We start from the raw sequence: 22378 nt of genomic DNA on the forward strand, positions 1-22378 counted from the left end.
ATCCGGCGAAATTTCCTGCAGCATCGGAGAAATCCCGGAAGATGAATGCGAAGGATATAGACTAAGCATGGTGTATCCAGCCAACTTTCCTGTTTTTGTCCAAAAAATCTAGCTGAAGTCTAGAGTATTCAATTCATATCTCACCGAGCACGCTAGAGCTTTAACAAATGTTTTAATACAAGAATGAAATAATGCACTAGCAACAGAATTTTATTTCCTATTTTAAAATGTTATCTTATACCCTAAAATAGTTGAATAAAATAACAAAATAAATACAATTTAATTAAAAAGGTTCATTTCTAGACTTTTGGTCACAACCAAAAAAGCAATCCTCTCTTGCACCAAAACTAAGTTTAAAAATAAATACTAAGTATGTGTCACTCATAATGTTTACAGTCAAAACACTGCTTGCTTGTTTCAATTAGTTTGAGTCAGCTTTTAGCACTGTGATAATGTGTTCAACTTCCATTATGTGTTATTTTCTTCTGGTTGTGACATTGAAGCACTTACAGTAGTATGATAAACTTTAAATGCCATGCTCCGATTGTCCCAAAATCTTTTAATATCTTTTTCCGGCTCATCCTGTTGAGATCTGGATGATTGTACCAGAAAGCCCCTGTCTCAACTTCACAGAAGACTTTGGCAGGGCAACAAAGACGGGGCCTAATACTCTGGAAAAGGGGGTTTCTAACATGACACTTCTTAGTCGTTTGAAGGAGGGTGGAGAGAGATTTCTGCGAGCTGAGTTGACTCCACCAGATCAATAGCTTGTCTCTCTCTCTCTCTCTCTCTGAGACAACTGGTGTGGCATTTGAACCAGATACAACAAGGGTTCCCCTCCACCTCACCTCTGAGAACTGAGCACTTCCACCAGATCCCAACCGGTTGAGAAGGATACAGATGAGTCCATCTAAATCCCCTTCTGACTCAGCTTTAGACCCCCGGCGGTCAAAAAAAGGAGAGAGGAAAAAAAAGAATCTAACATCATCTTAAAAGGAAAGGTCCAATCTATGTAGGTTAATACTCACTGTTGCTTCATTTAGCTCTGTTGCAGGCCCACTGGGGCAGCTGTAAAAAGTTCTGGGAGCCAGAAGGCACAAAGGCTTTTATTTATTTATATGAGGGAGAATATATAGCGAGATGCAAACTGGTGCAAATTATGTGAAAAAAAGGAGTTTGAAGAAGTTATCTTGTAGATTGTGGGATAACTGCAGAAAAGGAATAGGCTGCATTACCATTTTATGTGCGGCATGAATTAAATATACACACCGCAGCTGGAATATCTCTGATAACACGACAATTTGTAAGGTCATGATGTGAAATGAAAGAGAAATGCTTCCTCCCATATTTCAACAACCACCAGCGATGTACCCTTAAGCAAGGCACTTCATTCTTAATTACTTTAGTGAAGCTGCTCATTTGTCAGCAGCAGATGACGAGATGGTCTGGCAGGAGGGAAAGGTTGAACTCAGTGTGTAAATGTAGAGAAGGCATTACTACCAAAGAGAATGCCTGCTCAGCAAACTTTACATGAATAAAAGTTGTAAAAAAAATTAAGCCTTACAGTCTTGCAACAGTTCATCATCTTTCTTACCTGTGGTCAGCCAATTATCTGGATCTTGCTACAATGTTGGACTTTAAACTCTCTGAACAAGGGTCCTCTTTTACTTTGCCTTGTCAGCTTAGTCTTTCCCCCTGGTCGCTGATGACATTGTAACACTAATTACAGCTAATTGTTCTATGCTGAATGGATTTAGTCACATTGCAAATTATATGCCATTGGTCAGTGTCACAATGTTTCCACAGAAAAATTCAATGGGGAATGGAAATTTGCACAAATGAATGTAATTAAGAAGCACATTCATTACTTCTAATTGCATATGAGAACCCTCAAAGTGAAACTGGGATTGGACTCATATGAATAATTAATGCAACTAACTGAACTGAACACTATGACGTTGTTGCCGTCACATAATGATGTGCTACTGGTATGTATGACAAAATGTAGTGCTACAGTTTTGCACAGATGTTGGTCCCGCTTAGTCGTAGAGTTCCAATCACAACCAAACAACTTTTTTTTCATGCTTCCTCATGAAATCCCTTTTATTCATGGGCAGATTGTGTCTAGACAGTTGAATTCCATCTTAGCGCAAGCTTGGTATTGGTGGCCAGACATAGAGACTGGGTAAAGTCGGAGGTTTGAGAAGTATTAAAAATTAAAGTGGTCCCTGCACACTAGATCAAGTCAAGTGGCCTTTTCTGAAGACATGGAAAAGGGCAGTTGTAAATCAGTCAACTGGAAACTCCGTCTGAGAGCTATTATGAAAATTGTGGAACTACAGAAATCAAAGAGTTTGGAACATAACCCCGACAAAGTATGAACCCAGCAAGCCTTTAATCAGATTATTTGTCTACTGGCATCAGGCATTATAGAATGTGCTATAAAAGCCTGAGACACAGAATTGCACAAAGAGAAAAATAATTTAAATATCAAACAAAATTATTGAATGAAATCTGTTGTTTGATGAAGCTATTCCCTATTGTAAAAAGTCTATAGATTTATAAAACACTGTGCAGCATGTGTAAAACTATAATCGTATTATACTTCCAGTGTTTAAAAAGGATTGGCTTATTTTAATAGCAGATTTAGATCTTAGACAGACAAGGTGTAAGCTGGTCATTTGAAAGCCATATGCCACAGATTAAGATACGGCACTATACTGTACAGCTTTTTCATGTTTCTTCCAGAGACTAATGCACTGCGTCAAAACTGCCTGTAGTGAGCTGCTTGTAAGTGGGCAAAAGCACAGGGTCTGAAATCCCTCAGCTCCAGCAACAGGAGAAAGAAATAACTATATTACAAATCATCCAGAGAACAAAATTGTGTATTGTTTGAAAATGTGAAGGATTTAGACTCAGGGATTTGCTCCCACTTTGCTGCACTTTGTTTGAGGGCTTAGCTCTGTTCACTGTTCATGACATGATGATTCCCATCATTCAGAAAAAAAACTGTTCAGGACATCATTTATCAACATCAGGCTGTCCAAAATTAATAAATACATACAAATAAAAACACAGGATTACATTTTTGATGTCAACAAACCTTAATTGACCACATATGCAGTCACATCAGAACAAGGCCAAAGATCATTACTATTAAAACACAAGAAGGACACAGTGTCTGAGTGAAGATGGGTCAAGAATGACATTTTCATCAACTGGGTGCTTTTAGTATTTCACTCAAACAGTGCACTTAGTGAATCCAGGAAAAGTCAGTCACTACTGATGACTAGAAGGCAAAGCTCTGTGAAACAGTGCCAAGGATGCCACTGCACTGAGTCACTACATGTATATGAGAGAACAGCAACTGAATCAGTACATCCTTCTTATTCGAGGGAAGAGATGCATCGCATATCATTATGCATTCCCGTTTTTGATGTTTTGATGAAGTGTTGCAATTTGGCCCAAAGGGACAGGTACGATTCATCATGGCTAATTGTTCTGGATGTGTAGTTCTGTAAGAGCCAGTTGTCAGCCGTATGGGGGTTGGACCTAAAAACACTTGCTAATGATATTAATTTGCAGCTTTTATCTATTTGTCGAGACAGAGGAGGAAATATCAAAACCTTTGGAACAATGTGTGACAAAAGAGGCGACAGCACAAAGACTGATGGTGGGTGGTGAAGTAAGCCTGGAGGGGGAAGCAAGAGCCCATAAAATGAACAGCCGCCTAACTCATAAATAATAGAAACATAAAATGTCATATGAACTTTATTTCAAGAGTGGGTGGTCTAATAAAGATGCAGGTTTAAAGAGGAGTTGAGAAATTCATTGTCATAAGAAGGCCACATGGCTTGCCTTTGGCACAGACAATTATTCAGTGCAAGTTGACATTCCGGTCTAAGCTGAAGCACCTTTACGAAACAATACCGTGTTTGACTCCAGAAATTCTCCTTGTACCGCCTTGATGCTGGGTCTTTCAATCTCTCAGCTCTATTTCCTCCTCTTCACTTGGAGTCATTCCATCTCCTCTCCCCTCTTTCCACTTTTCCTTGTTCTTTCTGCTTTACAAATTCAGTCGACATGATAAGAGATTGCTACCGCCATGCCAGCCTGGTGCTCATTGATAAAACCATATCAAATCCATCTTAGACCCCCCTCTGTCACCAACGCACTCATCTCTGAGACGGTCAACATGCACAGGATCCATCCATCTCTTTTTGAACTGAGCAGCACAGTCAGAGTTTATCTTTAAACTTCTGGAAGGAGAAAATGGAGCCAGATGAGTCGAGCAACTTTCATTCTGTCTTCAAATAATGTGCAAGCGTGTGTGTTAAATCAGCGGCATCTAAAAGCAAATGTAAGAACTTTTTTTACTTTAGGTGAGAATATGTGGGGTGTAAAGTGTATTTACTTAAATTATAGGAATATTAAATATGAACTTACTGTATTTATTAGCAGCCTAGAAAGGCAATCAATAAATATCTGAAAGCTGCATGGTTCTACATATATTTCATAATGAATAATATATATTTACGTACACTTAATCAAATCACTTCTTATATGGTGTTCACACAAACACACACTCAAATATATACAGGTATCTTTTTTTGCGGTAACATCAGTATGAATGACATTAACTTTAATATAATTTGGTGTGATACGGTTATAACAGAGCATTACTCAGAGCTTTGTGGTCATAACTATAAATAAAATGACTTTTCTAATATCCAACTACTAATATTAGACTCCAATATCACATTCTCGGTTAGTCTGTTCACACTCTCACTCTGATTTCTAATGCAGCAATTTGTAAAAGTACACATGCATTTACTACATTAGCATGGTTTTCTATCTAAAACTAATCCACTTCAACAAATATTACCCGAGGGAAAGTGGGTAATAAGTGCAGAATTGGAGTAAGTTTGAATGAAGTATGAGATGTTTATGTCACTGAATATTAATGAGATGATGAGCCTCTGTATGTGAATGAATCACATATATGAATCACTTCTGTCACCGTGGTGAATACATTAAAGGGAACAGCTAGGGAAGGAGAGGGTTGATCATTAGATGTATTGTATGTGTTTGTATGTGTGTGTGTGTGTATACGTGCCTGGTGTACAGAGGCATGTGTGTGTGTGTGTGTGTGTGTGTGTGTGTGTGTGTGTGTGTGTGTGTGTGTGTGTGTGTGTGTGTGTGTGTGTGTGTGTGTGTGTGTGTATGTGAGGGAATATAGAAGTCATCTGGTTGTGTGTGGCCAGCTTGCTGTAACTTGCAATATCCTCTGATCAAAAATAGGAAAAATCTCACATGGGACGGACCTTTGCATGTAAATGAACAGAAATCCATCGCCAGGATGTCACCCATCTTGTCTAATGTATAACAAATGCATTCACAATCCCACTCACAGTGACACCCAAGTCCTGGACCTGTCAGTGCAGCTGCTTTGGAGGCAGATGCACCAAGGACTGTTGTCTCACTTACAGCTATGACACAATGGCTATATTGCACGTAGGTGTATGCAATGCAATCTATTTCTACGGTGGCCGAGTATATTTCTACCTGTCCTGGAGATTTTCTCTGCTGGATAGAAGACAAAAAAAAAAACGGACTTGTATTTTCTTTTTTGACAGGTCCCTCCGTGAAATGGCTAAAGCATTTCTAGAAATGATACACACGGGGCATAGTGGGAGTGAAGGTCTGCACCGGTCTGAGTCTCGATCCAGTCTGCAATATATAATGCAGGGTTACCTCCAGAAAATAAAATCTAACACACTGGACTAGAATGTCCAGCTTGAAGTGGAGGATGGATGTGACACGGACAGGGATTGAGGACTCAGAATAGCCTTGTTCATGTTAAGGTGGAGCAAAATCCTTTCAGCAGCATCATTGGCATGCCGCTGGTACACAGGCTTTGGATCTACACAACCACTGGTGGAATAATCCACGGTCCTCTGTGGTGTGTCTAAAGCACCCTTCTTCTCCCCTCAGCCAGTTATTTGAGCAATGATTTTAAAGAAATCTGTTGAATACAGTATGAGGAAGGAGTGGTGCATCCCTGCGTTCAATGGGGCTTTTCATTGAGAACATCATTGGGCAGTAAGCCATGCAGTGACAGGTGTCTTGTGAATTATTTGAAAAAAATCAGCAACACAGTTCCAACTTCAGAGGTAAAATTCCCCTCATGTTGTACAGCTTAGCATTGGACAACATTCATAAAATTCTGCCTTACAAAATGAATTGTCAAAAAAAGATGCACCATTGTGCAAGTTGCACACCTAATATTATTTTTACACTCCCATGACAACAGATTCACTGCTTGTTTTGATCCAAAAAATTTGATTGATTGAATCCAATTTATTTGCATTTCTAATATGACTTAGGTGATTTTTGGTTTTAAGAGTTTATTTCCCTTTCAGCAGTGCAGCCCTGTGTTTCAGTTGTCCTACTCATCTAAAGAACGACCTCCCAAAAACAGCATGTATAGCAAATAACATTTTATATGTTTCTACTAGTTATTTGACAGAAAATGGTATCTTGTTAAATGTTTGCAAGGCTGTGTTTTTTCTATTAGAATCACAGCTGTAATCTCAGTAAAAAAAATGTTACTGTCTAAAAACACAGATGGCCAGATGTAAATTACATTATGGAGAGTCAGCCTCAAAAGTCACACAAAAATGAAAACCATAAAATAACAGATTTGCCTTCTGTGTGAGAGAAATTCAGTACTCACTAGATTCAGGGTCTGAGTTCCCATCTCCCTCAGTGCGGCTGTTCGGTGATGTTTGCTCATAGTACTCCTCCTGGGGGAAGCTGAGGGGAAGAGGCTGGGTGGTGCTGGCCGTGCTGCTAGGCTCCGGGTCTCCCAGCCCGCTGTCACTGCAGCTCTCCTGGGAACCGTCAGGAAGATGGAACGTCACGCGGCGCTGGGTCTGGAACACACCAACAAACAAGAAATGTTCTGTTAGAAACTCCTCTGTACTGTTCAAAATGCCCACAAAGTGTGAAAAAATAAATAAACAGACAACTTTAAAACTAGGAAGTACAGTAGTGTAGTGTGTGTGTGAATTGAATAAAAGTCTGAGAGCCAGTGTCGTCGTCCTGTAGGTCACACCTAAAGACTAAAGTTAATTCCAGACCAAGAGCTCAAGAACGGCTGAAATACCAGTCAGATAAATCATTTAACACTTATTAAGTAACATGTCTTCAAGGGCCCTAAAAATGTGTAGCTACTCTGACACTAAAAACAGTTTTTACTGTAGAATAAAGGGTAACACTTTACAATAAGGTACACAAAAATGTAGGTAGTTACGGAGGAACGAATGAGTTATGAATGGTTAGTTAATGATTATTTACTGATAGACTGTAATTCAAGCACTAATGATTAGTTACTGGTAAACAGACTGGTAGCTACTGTTAAATGAGTGAGTAATGAATGCTTGTCCAATGCAAACTGTTCACAGTGAGGTACAGAATGTCCAGAGGAACAAGGACATTGCTTCTGAAGGACCCATTGTCGTTGAATAAAAATAAAAAGTGCTTGAGCGCCATAGAATTCAAAAATCCTTTCCCCTTCATTGTATTGAGGTAAGGACAGAAATCTCATCGATCTTAAAACCTTGGCACATAAAACCATAACTGTCGTCAGGGCTATATCACAAGGAGAAACTATTTTTTTCTTTTCTTAGGTGGGTGAATTGACGATGTCATCGTCATCGTAAATATTTAAAAACACGTCATATGTTTCCGGGGATGCATGCACCTTGGTACAAAAGAAAGACTCCTTTAAGATTTATTTGATTAGGAAAATGCACATTTATCAACATTTCTGTCAATGCGCTAGCGTTAGCCAGTCGCGGAGGAAACCCAAGCATGGGGAGAAAATACAAACGGGACAACCTGGATTCAAAGACAGAACCTTCTTGCTGCAAGACAGAAGTGTTAACCACTGAGCCACCGTTCTGCCTTTATAGGTATTCGCTCTGTCTTGGCACACCACCACTGACAAAGATTATTAATATCATCATGAGGGGTGACAACAATGCTCGTTTATGGGGGAATGTGTACTGTGAGATGGTATTTACAAGGGAAATCCTTTCCTAATTGCATCAAGTGTTGTTGCTACATGCTCGGCACCGCATCCATCATCTTTACCTGCTTTTACTTGGAAAATATGCCAAAATTGCAGCCTGTCACCAGGGGGATTGTTTGAAACAGTGACCTCATAACCCAAAAATGATTTCTGGCGAAGTTCTAACGAATTACTTTTCGGATAGCCTAATAAACCGACTAAAAAGATTTATAATTGAGACTTCCCGTCCTGATAATAGATGGGATGTTTATTAACAGGTTGAACTATGTCCTAGTTTTCTCTCTCACCCAGTTTAGACCCAAAAGAAGTGGAAATGTGTGTGGAGACGGAGACTTTGATTTGTAAAGTCTTGGGAATCACAGGAGTGTGGGCATTTTCTTCTGAAAGGTGCAGGCCTCTTTGATTTCTCTGGTGGTTTACAGAAGTTCATGTTGTGACCCTTATTTGGAGCTAAAAAAAGTAAAACATCCTGTGTGAGCAGTGATGTCTGCTAACATGTTAGCGATTCCTCCAGAAAACAAACCACACCGTTACAATCATTCATATTGTGAGGCACAGTGTGTAATCTGTAGATACCACTAATTTCCTTTGTTACTTCAGTTTTCTTTACATCTTTTCCTTGGAGTTTGACAAAGAAAAGAATGAGGGGTAAGGAGATCTGACTTAAAATAATACCGGTAAAATTGTCGCAGTGATATATGCTGTAGTTTAAATTCATGTCTTCACATGACTTTCTAAGTATTATTCTGCATCACACATGTATAGGAGCATAAAACACATAAAATATAATTACGCCCTCAGCTTCAGTTAATGCAGTGAATTTTATTCGTCCCATTATTCAAACTGATAAGAGACTTTTTTTAAAGAGCAAATACAACTGGAGCGCAAATTACTATCTTGATTTTCTTCATCGCTGTAGCAACAAGAGCAATATGCGAGACTTGAATTAAAAACATCATTAACACATGCTCCTTTAAGCTCAGGAGCAGGTGATGTCTCTATCACAACATATTGTTTCCTCAGCCACTATAGTGCGTAGATAAAGCACATATTGTTCTTTGATAAGACTAAATAAGGCTTGGAAAATAGGAGAGAAGGAGAGTGAAATAAAGTCTGGCACTAATGAAGGACACACTGCCAAAAACCAAGTGCACAAAAAGCTTCATTTAAAAACTATCAGAGAGGGTTGACTAACTTAAATCCACACAATTAGCACCCTAAAAGCACAACTGAGTGGTTTTCAATGCTGGGATGTTGAAACAGCTAGCCTAATATTCTATTTTGTTTTATTTACTATCTACTAGATTTATCTTGATCCTGAGGCCACAAATTACTGTGTGTATGTGTTTGTGTGGTGGTATGCTTGTAAGTAAAAGAAAGATAAGAAGTAAGAGAAAAAGAGTGGAAAAAGTGCATGCAGTCAAAAAAACTGTTTGCTGTTGTTTGTGTTAGGAAAATAAGAAAGATAATAGTTATGTGCTCATATTCACTGCACTAATTTATGAACCACATATAAATATATGATGCTGGACTCCTTGAAATGAATCTTGGTTTTTACAGCATGTACTGAATTGTGACATCTTCTGCTGCCAAATGTAGTGGTACACTTCTAAGGTTCTGTACATAAGAAAAATGTTTTTTCCCTCTCTTCTTGCGGTTTTATTATTTTTCTAAGACAGATAGGGGACGAATACCTTGTTGGCAAAATCCTATACTTTAGTTCTGTGTGCCATGTTTCCCCACGCTTTCAATAGTCTAAATATCTACTTGTTCTCAAACAGCGTTGGCAGCTGTTTCTCAAATTACTGGAGGATGCACGCAAAAACCAAAGTCCAGGTTCCAGCGAAAGAAAGAGCCCACTTATGGAAGGTTGGCAGCTCTACAAAGAGCATGCTTCCTCTCCACATGATTCTAATTATTGGAAACTTGCTCCAACAATGGCATCCAGAATCTATTACAACAAACAGCTGTCCGTGACAATTAGGACATAATCATTTTGCATAAGGGAGTGTCTTCATTTTTAGACCGCTGTTTATTCAAGTCCATTCAAGTTGGTGCCAGATGTTAAGAAAAGCCTAATTTGATTTCACGATGCACTCAATACTAAGTCGTTTTGAGCTCCAAAATTAATTACAATTAAATACCATTAATGGGTCTTAAATAAATAAAGGTTTTGCTCTCAGTGGGAATGGCTAATGTGAATAAAACATTAATGTTGAAAGACAAACATGACAAACAAAAACAAACATTCGCGGAGGAGTCAAGGTGAGTGTTTTGCTAAGCATTATCACTTATTTAAAGAAGCTGCCAAAAATCCATAAAGCAAAGACAAGCTGCGGTAAGAGATATCAAGACCAAACAAAGCCCGTTCAGCCAGATAAAACACTGCCTTGAGAAGTATGTACACAGAGATAAAACGAACAGGAGAGATGCATGCCAAGTTCTACCATATAACAAGCCAGCCAATCTAAAACCCTCCCTCTGGTAACCACCCAGACAATAGGCAGATGGGGCTGGATTCATGGGTTACCGGATTAGAAGTCCGTAATATTTAGATATAGAGGGAGGAGAGGCCAAGTGGCTGCAACTTTGTTCAAAGCTCTTTGAGTTTTATTATTATATATACTTTGCCCCCCATCTACCACTGTCTAGAAATAGCAAGCAAGTCAGTGCTGCGCAGAAAAGGACTTGGCTGACAACCACCTCACTTTGAGTGATAAACAGGGACCACTTAGGAGTGAATCAGGGGAGATTGGCTCTGCCATTTCAGATAAGGATCAGCTTGCGGGCACACCTAGACCTGCATAAATCTGTTCAGAGGGGATGGTGATTTGTCATGTCGCACATGTCTCATATAGAGAAAAGAAACAAAATAAAATAAACAGCAATGGCAAGGTATTTATCCAAAAAACACTGTCCCATATGTTCCTATTCTTGATAGGATACAAAAATCTGTCTGTGATTTTACTTTGCGTGTGTGTCCTTTCTTTTTGAACATGCTGTTCCAGTGCAGCCTATTATGTGTGAGGTGATATGCTACTGTGTGTGAAATGATGAGTTAGCGGGAACATGCAAGAAGGAGGTGATTGTCGCATGTGGGTTGAGAGATTACTAGATGATTTCTGACAAATCACTTCTTTTTTTTATCAGTTAGTCATATGTCATCAGTCATATGCAGTGATGATCTTTTCCGTGCAATATGAATGAACTATGAAAGTATATGTAATATTCCTCAGTCCTAGCAAAGCAGTGTCACTGAACTGTAATGTTCTTCTGAGCACTAAAGAAATGTAATAATATGTAGAGGGATGTTACCAATATAATGGCTTAGAAATACGTAAGCAACACATTTCTAGCCTACTAGTTGTATTATAAATCCAAATCAAATAATATCAGCAATATTTAAAGCGCCCATATTATGCTAATTTTCAGGTTCATAACTGTATTTTAAGGTTGTACCAGAATAGGTTTACATGGTTTAATTTTCAAAAAACACCATATTTTTGTACTGCACAGCTCTCTCTCACTGCTGCAGATCCTCTTTTCACCTGGTTTCTGTTTTAGCTACAGAGTGAGACCTCTTTTCATCTTCTTCTTCTGTACTATCTTTGATTGCACTCGCACATGCTCAGTAGCTCAGATGTAGAGCATGTCAGCTAGCTAACTCTAGAGACAGTAAAAGAGAGCCTGTTTCTCCAACTTTGGTCAGTTACAAGTCAGGATTAGCTGGGAGACTTCTAAATGAGGGCGCACATGTAAGTAATTCTTTTGTAGATTATGGTGAACTTGTGTGTGTTGTAGCAGTGCTTTGCTATTGAGAACGACGTAGCAAGCTAGCGTTAGCATTAGCGTTAGCATGCTAACGCTAACGCTACGAGCTAACGGTTGTGGTTAGCCAGCTCATTTGGGACTGTGACGTCACAGTCCGAGCCGATTTTGAACAGCTCACCAGGAGACTGAAGGCAGGACACATTCAGAAACCGTATCTCACTCAAAACAGCATGGATGGATTTCTTTCAAAGTTTGTATGTGTGTGGAAGCACCAGAGAGACAAAAGAACACCCCAAATCCCAGAAAAAGTGTTTTTTTCATAATATGGGCACTTTAACAATATTAGATTGCTCCCACACAAGCCATTGTGTGCAGCAACATTCTCTGCTGAAATTGAAAATGTTTGAATAGTTATTGTCTAAAGTGCAGGAGGAACTCTCTGCTCTCATGGACCAAAGACTAGATCAGCTCTGTGCCTGTGTGTAGGCATGAAATGTAAGATAAAGAGAATAACTGAAACATTTAAAAGAAAAGAAAGGGTATGACGGTCACATTTGGATTTAATGTTAATGGAAGTGTGAAATGCCCTTGAGCTGAGTAGAATATTTCACTTAAACAAGCAACAATACAGACAATTAAAAGTAAAGACATTTTCATGTCACTCTTAGCAAAACTTTTTTTAAGATTATTTTTTGGGTATTTTCAGCCTTTATTTTGATAGGATAGCTGAAGACATGAAAGGGGAGAGAGAGGGGGAATGGCAGCAAAGGGCCGCAGATCAGAGTCGAACCCGGGCCCGCTGCGTTGAGGAGTAAACCTCTATATATATGGCCGCCCGCTCTAGCAACTGGGCTATCCGGGCGCCCAAAATACAGTATAATTTAAAGAAGCTGCTCTCCTTAATACAAAAATATGAATGAACACATTTCTGCTATTCCCATAAATACACACGGTTTGATAAGAAAAAGAATCTGGCATCTTAAAAACCTCCCCCACAAATATTTCCATCATATTCATGCAAGAATATGGTTATGACAGTAACAAAGCAATTTTACAGAAAGCTATAAAAAAAATAACAAGTCGAGTCATTAACAAGATGAATAGATAAATCATCGCTGTCGCATAAAAGCCTTGCATCTCTAAAATATTTTATTTATTAGATACATTTTTTTTTTTTTTTTTTTTTAACTGAAACCACCAACTTGTTTCATGACCCTGATGGATTCTTAACGTTTAACCCACAGGACCTTTTAACTGAAGTTAAAACATTAACGTCAAACTGTGGTTTTGATGTTTTTAAATCGCAACAATATGTAGATGTAGATCGGGCAAGAAAGATTATAGTGGACACATGCTTATGTAACTTATGTAAAATATAGTGATGGACCTTATGCTTATGGAAATGCACATTTAAGAAAGAGCAGAGAACATACTTACATTCACAGAGGTTATCTTGCCAAGTTGACAGGCCTCCTGTAAAGACAGAAGAACAGTCATTTCACATCACTGTCAGACTGTAACTCAGGATTTACAATCAAATGGACATTTGAAGCCAACAAAAGAAACTATACTGGGAACTTTTCAGTCTTCTAAAAGTCAGTCAGAGTTCACAATTGACAATCTCATAGATTTTGTGGTAATTTTTTTTTTTTATTGGTATTGAGATTTAGGATACATATTGATTTCTTCCTCAGACGCAGCATTTGTACAGCACATTTCTGTGCTCAGCTGGCACGCCAACAAACTGGGCTGCAGAGTACACACCCTCTCCCCAGAAATGTAAAGAATAGGGCAAACCTGACATCCTGACAACACAAGTCATACAACTGACACTTTGATAAAGACGTTTTCTCTGCATGTCAGGGAGGAAAGTGAACAGAATATCAAATGAAGCATCAAAAATTAACAATAAACAGCGACAAGCTTCTAAATTGGGAACAAAAGACACCCGCAAGCCTGCAAAATAGCATCCTCTCTCTGGGGACTGAGATAACTCACAGAGAGATAAGAGTATTTAATTTTTAATCACCAATTTTGTTTTCTTTGTACTGTGTATAATAATCTGAGTACATGACTAGATTTGCAAAGGAAATAGAAGAAATCTGGCAGTGTGGAGGCACTTAGACAGGGGAGAAGCAGAGAGGACTGCTGGGGTGGAACAGTAAAACAATGAACAGGAAACAAGTTCATGTCAACATATTATCCCGTTCACCAAGGGATGCTGCTACTGACTGAGCGATAGAGCAGCACACCCAAAGCTATTCATCAAAAAAACACAACGAAGCTTCATAGTGGACAAAAATTCAAATGTTAGGGCTCCAAACCTCTGACAAATAACTGCCTGGTAAAACAATTGTAGAGTATATATAAACTTAAGTGAAGGTTGTGTGGAGGCATATTTAAAACTTGTAGGTAACCATTAAATCGTTGCCATGAGGTAGCCTATCTAGTCAATCTAAAGGAATATAAACAATATGTCACCAACAGTTTGTCTCTTCTTCAACAGTTTTAAGATTCAGATTTTCAAATATATTTTTTAGTAATATTGTGGTAATACTTTTTAGCACTTATATCCATCATGGCACTGCTCTGCTCTATGCCAACATCTTGGCATTTTTCAATGTTGTGCTGAAAAACTTTCGTTACTTAGCAACAATAACTTAATGTCATGTCCAACCTCAAACATTTTAGATTAGTTTTTTTTTTTTTTTTAGCAAAATAGCTCTAAAAACCAACAACCTAACCAGTACCCAGCGGCAGACAAAGTTAGCAACCAACTGTTGAAAATAGTGGAGTATTTAGTAGCTAAAAAGCCAGATATTTCCCACAGGAGTTGGAGTAGAGTAAATATTGGACTTGCATTGGCCAAATGGAGAGAAACATGACTCCTAGAGTGACAATGTTGCTTTGCTTTATGTCTGCTTTATGCAGTAATAACTTTATAAGGTAAAAAGTTAATGTTGTGTTTACAGCTTGCTATGCTGCCCCCATTTGGCAAAAACATAAACAAATGCAGGTTTAATGTCTGAAATAGGTGACGTAGAACAATAGTATGACATATGGCACATCAGTGAGGTTAGTTTGAAAGTCAGCTCAGTAAATGTTTTTACATATAATATTAAATCTATGAATTATGATCTCAAACATGCAGTCATTATACTCATTAAGAATAAGAACTTGGGAAAATTACAAAAACACGATGGATTGATACAATTGATGCCGTTTAGATTATTTTGATTTAACATGAAGCATGAACAAGAATGCTATGCACACATTGCATATAGACAGCACACACATATATATATATATATATATATATATATATATATATATATATATATATATACATATACACATATATATATACACACATATATATATATACACACACATATATATATATACATATACATATACACACATATATATATATATATATATATACACACACATATATACACTATGAATGAACACATATGGAATTATGTACTTAACAAAAAAGTGTGAAATAACTGAAAACATGTCTTATATTTTAGATTCCTCAAAGTAGCCACCCTTTGCTTTTTTGATAGTGCTGCAAACCCTTGGTGTTCTCTCAATGAGCTTCATGAGGTAGTCACCTGAAATGGTTTTTCACTTCACAGGTGTGCCTTGTCAGGGTTAATTAGTGGAATTTTTTCCCTTATTAATGGGGTTGGGACCATCAAGTGCAGTCGCAAAAACCATCAAGCGCTACAACGAAACTGGCTCACATGAGGACCGCCACAGGAAAAGAAGACCAAGAGTCACCTCTGCTGCTGAGGATAAGTTCAACCGAGTCACCAGCCTCAGAAATCGCAAGTTAACAGCAGCTCAGATTACCAGGGGCCTCATGTATAAAAGACTGCGCAGCTTTCATACCAGAAGATGGCGTATGGCCAAAATTTGAAAAGTACCTACGCACAGAAATATTCACATGTATAAAACCGGTTGTACGCCAGGTCCTGCGCACCTTTCCTTTATACATCACAATCAACGTGAAATTGAGCGCACATGAATGAGTGACCGACCCCGCCTTGCCTCCTCCCATAAATGAATATGGAAATTACTATAAATGCGCCCCCGACGTCATTGTTTGTCCAATCACAACGGGTTATCCCACTGCAGAAGAAAAAAAAAACTTCACAGACTGAGGTTGAGGTGCTGATCGCGGAGGTAGAGGCAAGAAAAAAATATTCTGTTTGGAGGTTTGTCATCTTGGATAAGCAATAAAAGAAAATGCCCAGAATGGCAAATGGTGACCGGACGGTGAATGCACCAAACCATGGCAGAAATAAAAAAATATATATGTTTAATGTCGAAGTGGAAATCAAGAGAATAGCGGCAGCGCCACACCAGTTACAGAACAACATGCAACTCAGTGTCAGTCCAAATTACGCACAATAAGCAATTTGAACTCACTGATGTAATGCCATTTATTTTATTTATTAAGTGCTAGTACGCTCAGTGAAACTGAGTCCAGCGTGAGGGAGACCCGACTCAGAGGAGGAGAGGTTAGTGAGGCCAGCGTCTCCACGGCAGGTGACAGTGGGCACGGATCCGATGCGCGAGCGTGGATGAAATAATGAAATAGTAAATAGGACTACAGTAACAGAAATATGTGCAGAATTAAGACAGTCAAGACGGCCGAGTGTTTGGTGCACCGGGTACACCTTGTTCACTTTATAGCCTTCAAATCATCCACGGGATCAGTTACGCATCACATGAGTTAGCCCTCCCGACACAGCGTTTGTTCCTGGGGAGATGGATCCGTGCGTCCCACTTCCTGTGCGCCATGGATGTCTGAGCCTCAGCAACTAAAGACTCACAGACACTATTGCATTTTCCGTGCCGATCTTTTTGATGCCAGTAAGATATTTCATCTATGGGAAATACAGAGGATGACTGAAAGTATTTTCTAAGTGGATTTATCATTTATGTCCCATCCTCATGTTTAACAGAGATTAAGTAGCCTGCAAAATTAAACAGTTGTGTGAAAGATGTGAAACAATTTCCACATAATATGATCCAACTTTTATGGAGTATCAGCGGATAAAATTAAGTTTTTTCATAGACAACGTCACAGACGTATGCCAGTAACTGTAGTTGAAACTTTATTTTGTAATGTTGATTGATTTTCGGCACTTTTCAGTTAAAATTCTCCACGTTCCAGAGCCAGAAAAGACTTTGCGGACGGCCCTCACATTCTCACGTCTGCTCAACAGTTGGCATGATGGCCCGCACATTCTCACGTCAAGTTAATTTTTTATACATCACAAAGTGTCCATGAAAACCAGCGTACGCAAGCTTTTCGTGCCTAAGCACACAGAGTTCTAGCAGCAGACACATCTTTAGAACAACTGTTAAGAGGAGACTGCACGAATCAGGCCTTCATGGTCAAGTAGCTGCTAGGAAACCACTGCTAAGGAGAGGCAACAAGCAGAAGAGATTTGTTTGGGCCAAGAAACACAAGGAATGGACATTAGACCAGTGGAAATCTGTGCTTTGGTCTGATGAGTCCAAATTTGAGATCTTTGGTTTCAACCGCTGTGTCTTTGTGCGACGCAGAAAAGGGCAACGGATGGATTCTATCTGCCTGGTTCCCACCGTGAAGCATGGAGGAGGAGGTGTGATGGTGTGGGGGTGCTTTGCTGGTGACACTGTTGGGGATTTATTCAAAATTGAAGGCATACTGAACCAGCATGGCTACCACAGCTTCCTGCAGCGACATGCCATCCCATCCGGTTTGCGTTTAGTTGGACCATCATTTATTTTTCAACAGGACAATGACCCCAAACACACCTCCAGGCTGTGTAAGGGCTATTTGACCAAGAAGGAGAGTGATGGAGTGCTGCGCCAGATGACCTGGCCTCCACAGTCACCGGACCTGAACCCAATCAAGATGGTTTGGGGTGATCTGGACTGCAGAGTGAAGGCAAAAGGGCCAACAAGTGCTAAGCATCTCTGGGAACTCCTTCAAGACTGTTGGAAAACCATTTCAGGTGACTACCTCTTGAAGCTCATCAAGAGAATGCCAAGAGTGTGCAAAGCAGTAATCAGAGCAAAGGGTGGCTACTTTGAGGAATCTAAAATATAAGACGTGTTTTCAGTTATTTCACACGTTTTTGTTAAGTACATAATTCCATGTGTGTTCATTCATAGTTTTGATGCCTTCAGTGAGAATCTACAATGTAAATAGTCATGAAAATAAAGGAAACACATTGAATGAGAAGGTGAGTCCAAACTTTTGGCCTGTACTATATATATGTATGTATATATATATATATATAGGTTATGTCTAAATAGATCTTATAACCTTGTCATAAGCTGGTACGTGTAATTAATACTGTACCTAACACTGCACCAGACTGACATCATGGCTGGAACATAGCATTAACCTCTATACATTAATGAAAAGGATAAGGAAAGTAAAATGTGTCAACTTTATTTCTTAAATTAATGTAATACAAAATAAAACAGATTTTTAGATTTTGTGTTTTTTTGTATATATATATAAAAAATTGTTTTTTCTTCTTCTTTTTTGCATATTTGAACACACTAACATTTTTCAGTTCTGTTTGAGGCCTTACTCATTTGCATCCACTGACTGGTCATTTAAAGCAGGATTTTACTTGAGGCTGCCATCAAGCAGTTGTTTCTTCTCCAAGTAATGTTTTATTCAGCATCTCGTGACACATACTTCAAGTTACAGACCTTACCAACCAATTAAATATATGATAATGTACATGGGGGATCTGAGAAGGTGACCTATGCTTGTCTCATATTTAGATCGGATTGCTGGAAATCATAAATGTTTTTTTTTTTCCTTCTTAGTTTGGATTGGTCAGTGAGCCTCTCTCTGTATGTACTGTGCACCTCTCAAACCAGAGGTTTCAAAACACCCATATGCAAGCCTGGGAGAGTTATGCTTAAGATAAGTGCATTTGTTGGTGAACCACATCAAAGTACAGAGGGATGTCTTAGCGAGCAAAGGCAGTGGAGCGGGAACTGCGTCTTTGATCGCCCCAGGCACTCTGATCATTAAAATATTGGATAAATAATTGATTAAAAACACCAGACCTTATTGTGCTCTGTTTCTGTATCCAAATGAATCCCAATTTTGAGACACAGTGGCTGCCCAATGCATAAATGTATGTAGGTAGGAGTGCAAATTCTGACTACAGTGCAGTCTTTGAGTTCCCCAGATACAGTATGAACTGGAGACAGGTGGAAGTGCTGCAATAGCCCGTCTTATTCAGTGAGGGTCTCTGAGCATGGCAGGTTAGCACAGAGGTAGAAGGACAGGGTTATAATCAAAAGCCATACACAGAAGGAAGGTAAGAGTGCATTCCAGCTGTGCGTAGGTGACTGGAGGGTATTGAATATTACATCTCCGGTGTAAGCCTGCAGTGTGCAAGAGAAAGACAATGAGCCCACTGTGTGCATACCAAGGATATTAAAAAGAGAATTTTCCATCAGCTTTAGTACATACGCTAGTAAATCTCCCTTATTACATTCATGTTTACATTTAGAGTATACAAATAGATCTAAATTAATCAAGATTTGTAACTTAGAACACAAGGCCACAGAGTTATTTATGTATTACTGTGCATGCCTCTAAGTATTAAAGCTAAGCAATATATTTCACAAAACTATTGGGTTGCCAACATAAGCACAGTAAGTAATTTTATTAGTAGTCTTGTGTGTCATTTTAACACAATTCCTGTACAGTGATATAGGAACAATAAAAAACAAACTGTAAGTAATGATGTGGAGGCCACAGGAAACACAGCAAACCCGTTTACTGTAAGGGATTGACCATTTTTGGTGAGCTGTCTCATCTCAGGCTGTTCTCATGAACCATTTTTACATATAGCTACGAAAAGTAATTCACTGTAATCAGTTGGCTTTACAACTATGTATTTCACTATATTATAATCATATAGAAAATAAAACCCAGCATTTAAACCTTTTTATATGTCCTAACTAAATTGGCTGACCTCTTCAATCTGTCAGGAATAGGACAGCACCACAGCACAAAGCTTTGATGAGTTATTTCCATTAGCAATAGGTTCAAACTTTTAAAAAAGGGGTGCCTTAAGACGCCTTGCTACAGTTTTTGAAAAATAATTTTTAAGTGTATGATGTGATAACTCCAAGCTATGAAAGCCTTAAAACACCTCCTCCCTGGGGTCCCCATGCTCCTAATAGTTTAACACTAATGAGATCTGCTGCTCCCATCTCTACAGCCTCCCACATTACAGTATACTTCGTAGTGTAAATACCTTTGAAGGTGGGGAGAAGCACAGAGCTAGGCAAAGAGACAGGAAGCATGCTAGCTAGCCCTGGTCTCCTAAACTGCCAAAGCTCGCCCTTGCGTATTTCACATGTTGTTGACTCTAACTCAGGGGTTCATTGTTGAGGCTCATTTCAGCGTGCTGCTGTTCAATTCAGCTAGTCTCAGTGCATGAAGTCTGTGAAAATAATGGTCAAGCAGGACTTGTCAGGGCTGTTCAGTATACCAGAAATGTCAGGGCAGTGCCACAGTCTGCGACTTCAAGCTGTTTAGAGAGGGTGGGAGAAAGGCATGTGGCCTGCTATCAAGAGCATTATCCCTACGGATGAGATGGTTGTGCCTGAATTTATCAATAGAAGAAAAATGACAGCTTTGTCAGGTGGCCGTGTCACAGTCAAACACACGCAGACATATGCACACATAATACAAATATCCACAGTGGAAAACTTGGACGTGCATGCCATCTGCTCTTGTGTGCAGGCACAAGAGATGTAGATGTCTTAGCCAAGAAACACTGAGCAGAGTTCAAGTTTACATCTCTTATATTTCTGGCAAACGCAGCATGTCTTAGACAGGGTGATAAAAGTGTTGCAAACAAAACACCTCCTCATCAAAAGGGGCTAATAAAGTCTTCAATATACTTAAGTGTAGCCTTAGATAAATAGAATCCCCATTTCCCTCTGCATTGGTGTCCAGTTGTCCAAAGTGTATTGATGTACTTATTGACATTCAATAAAGGGAAACCCTCTCAGCAAACCACACAGAGTGGTGTAAATCCTGTACACGTCTTGAGTGTGCACAAGGAGCAACTTTCCTTTAACACAATTACTAGACAGCAATAATGTCACAGTGTGTTCGAACCAATTTTGATTTACAAGTGGACAACATGTTGCCTTTTCATCAGCTTATTATTATTAAGTGGTCTGTATATGTTAGATTCCCCTGGACAATCCCCCCTCTGGCTTCACTCTTAGCGAGGTATTGATCCTCCCAGTGTACCAGCCCCTCCGGATTTCATTAGGCTAGCTGCTGTTAATTACTCCACACTCTAACCTTTTGCTGTTTCATTTGGACCGACAAATTGGGTGAATTAAAAAAGAGGAGGAAGGAAGAGGAAAAGAGAGAAAGGAAGGAAAAAAGCTCCTCAGCAGCTGTGGTGGTGGACCCCCCTCCCTCTCTGTGGCACTTGTGTCAGAATCCCAAGCGGCATAATAATTAAAAAAGTTCATCAATTTTCTCTTTGCTCATCAAATTATACAGAAGGAGGCTACTCCGGTAATTGTTGCAGAGGATTCATTTATGAAAACCATACCAGCTAGATCTAGTATGGTTGTCTAGGGACTTGGAGTGCCTTTTTAGATGCCTTTTTATTACTTCTTTATGTATTTGTAAAAGTTTTAATCAGCTTTAAGCAGGCTGATCATTTAAACACATTTTATTAATTTATTCATATTTATTTACAAGGATCATGTGACGGACGGACATCACTAACTTTTACATTTCGTTTTACGCCCCTTTACTGACACACCAATTTGTCTTCTTAGGGAAGGTATTATAAGAGTATGATATGACACATAGCTGCGCATTTATAATTAGACTTCAATACCTTATGTCATGAGATTACATGTGCGGTACATGGCATACTTAAATCGCAGGGGAATGTAATTGATTAACCATATGAGACTGGGAACCAGATGATGAGGATGACGCTCTTAATCCATTTTAAATCAATGTAGCCACTTCCTACACAGTGAGGGATTATTGAGAGAAATTACTAGCAGCTGTAATTGCTGATTTACAACACATCAGATAATTTCTTTCTGGCTTGGTGCATCAACCTGTTTAGGCGTACAAGCGAGTCACAAACATTTCACCAGGACTGCTTTAAGTAATTACCTCCTTCAGAATGGGACACTGTTTCAACATAGATACATTTCTAACCAAGCGAGAGACATTTATAGGATCTTCTGGATCCTTAATATGAAAGATGCCCTTTCCTCAAGGTTGAGTACATTCTAGTTGAAAAGATTCTACATGATGCAGAAGGAGCCATTCAGAGTACTCCCTTTGGCTGAGATAATAACTTCATCATAATTAGCTTGTGGTGCTCAGGAGTGTTGAATTGTCGGTTGCAGTGGGATCTGGGCTGATTTATTGCTTGATTTAATTACGTATCAAAATTCAATTAGACATGCTTT

General features: G+C 39.0%; 1 protein-coding gene across 2 annotated transcripts in view; it reads right to left on the reverse strand.

The window, feature by feature from the left end:
* pcdh11 (protocadherin 11) overlaps positions 1-22378 on the reverse strand; it is a 130982-nt gene that overhangs the window by 38914 nt on the left and 69690 nt on the right. For both annotated transcript variants that reach the window (XM_039813572.1, XM_039813571.1), the window contains 2 exons: positions 13304-13339; positions 6737-6935 (listed from right to left, as the gene is read on the reverse strand). In XM_039813572.1, coding sequence (XP_039669506.1) covers positions 6737-6935; positions 13304-13339 — 235 coding nt within the window. The remainder of the gene's footprint in view (positions 1-6736; positions 6936-13303; positions 13340-22378) is intronic.

The sequence above is a fragment of the Perca fluviatilis genome, chromosome 10, assembly GCF_010015445.1.
Source record: "Perca fluviatilis chromosome 10, GENO_Pfluv_1.0, whole genome shotgun sequence".
Classification (NCBI taxonomy): Eukaryota; Metazoa; Chordata; class Actinopteri; order Perciformes; family Percidae; genus Perca; species Perca fluviatilis.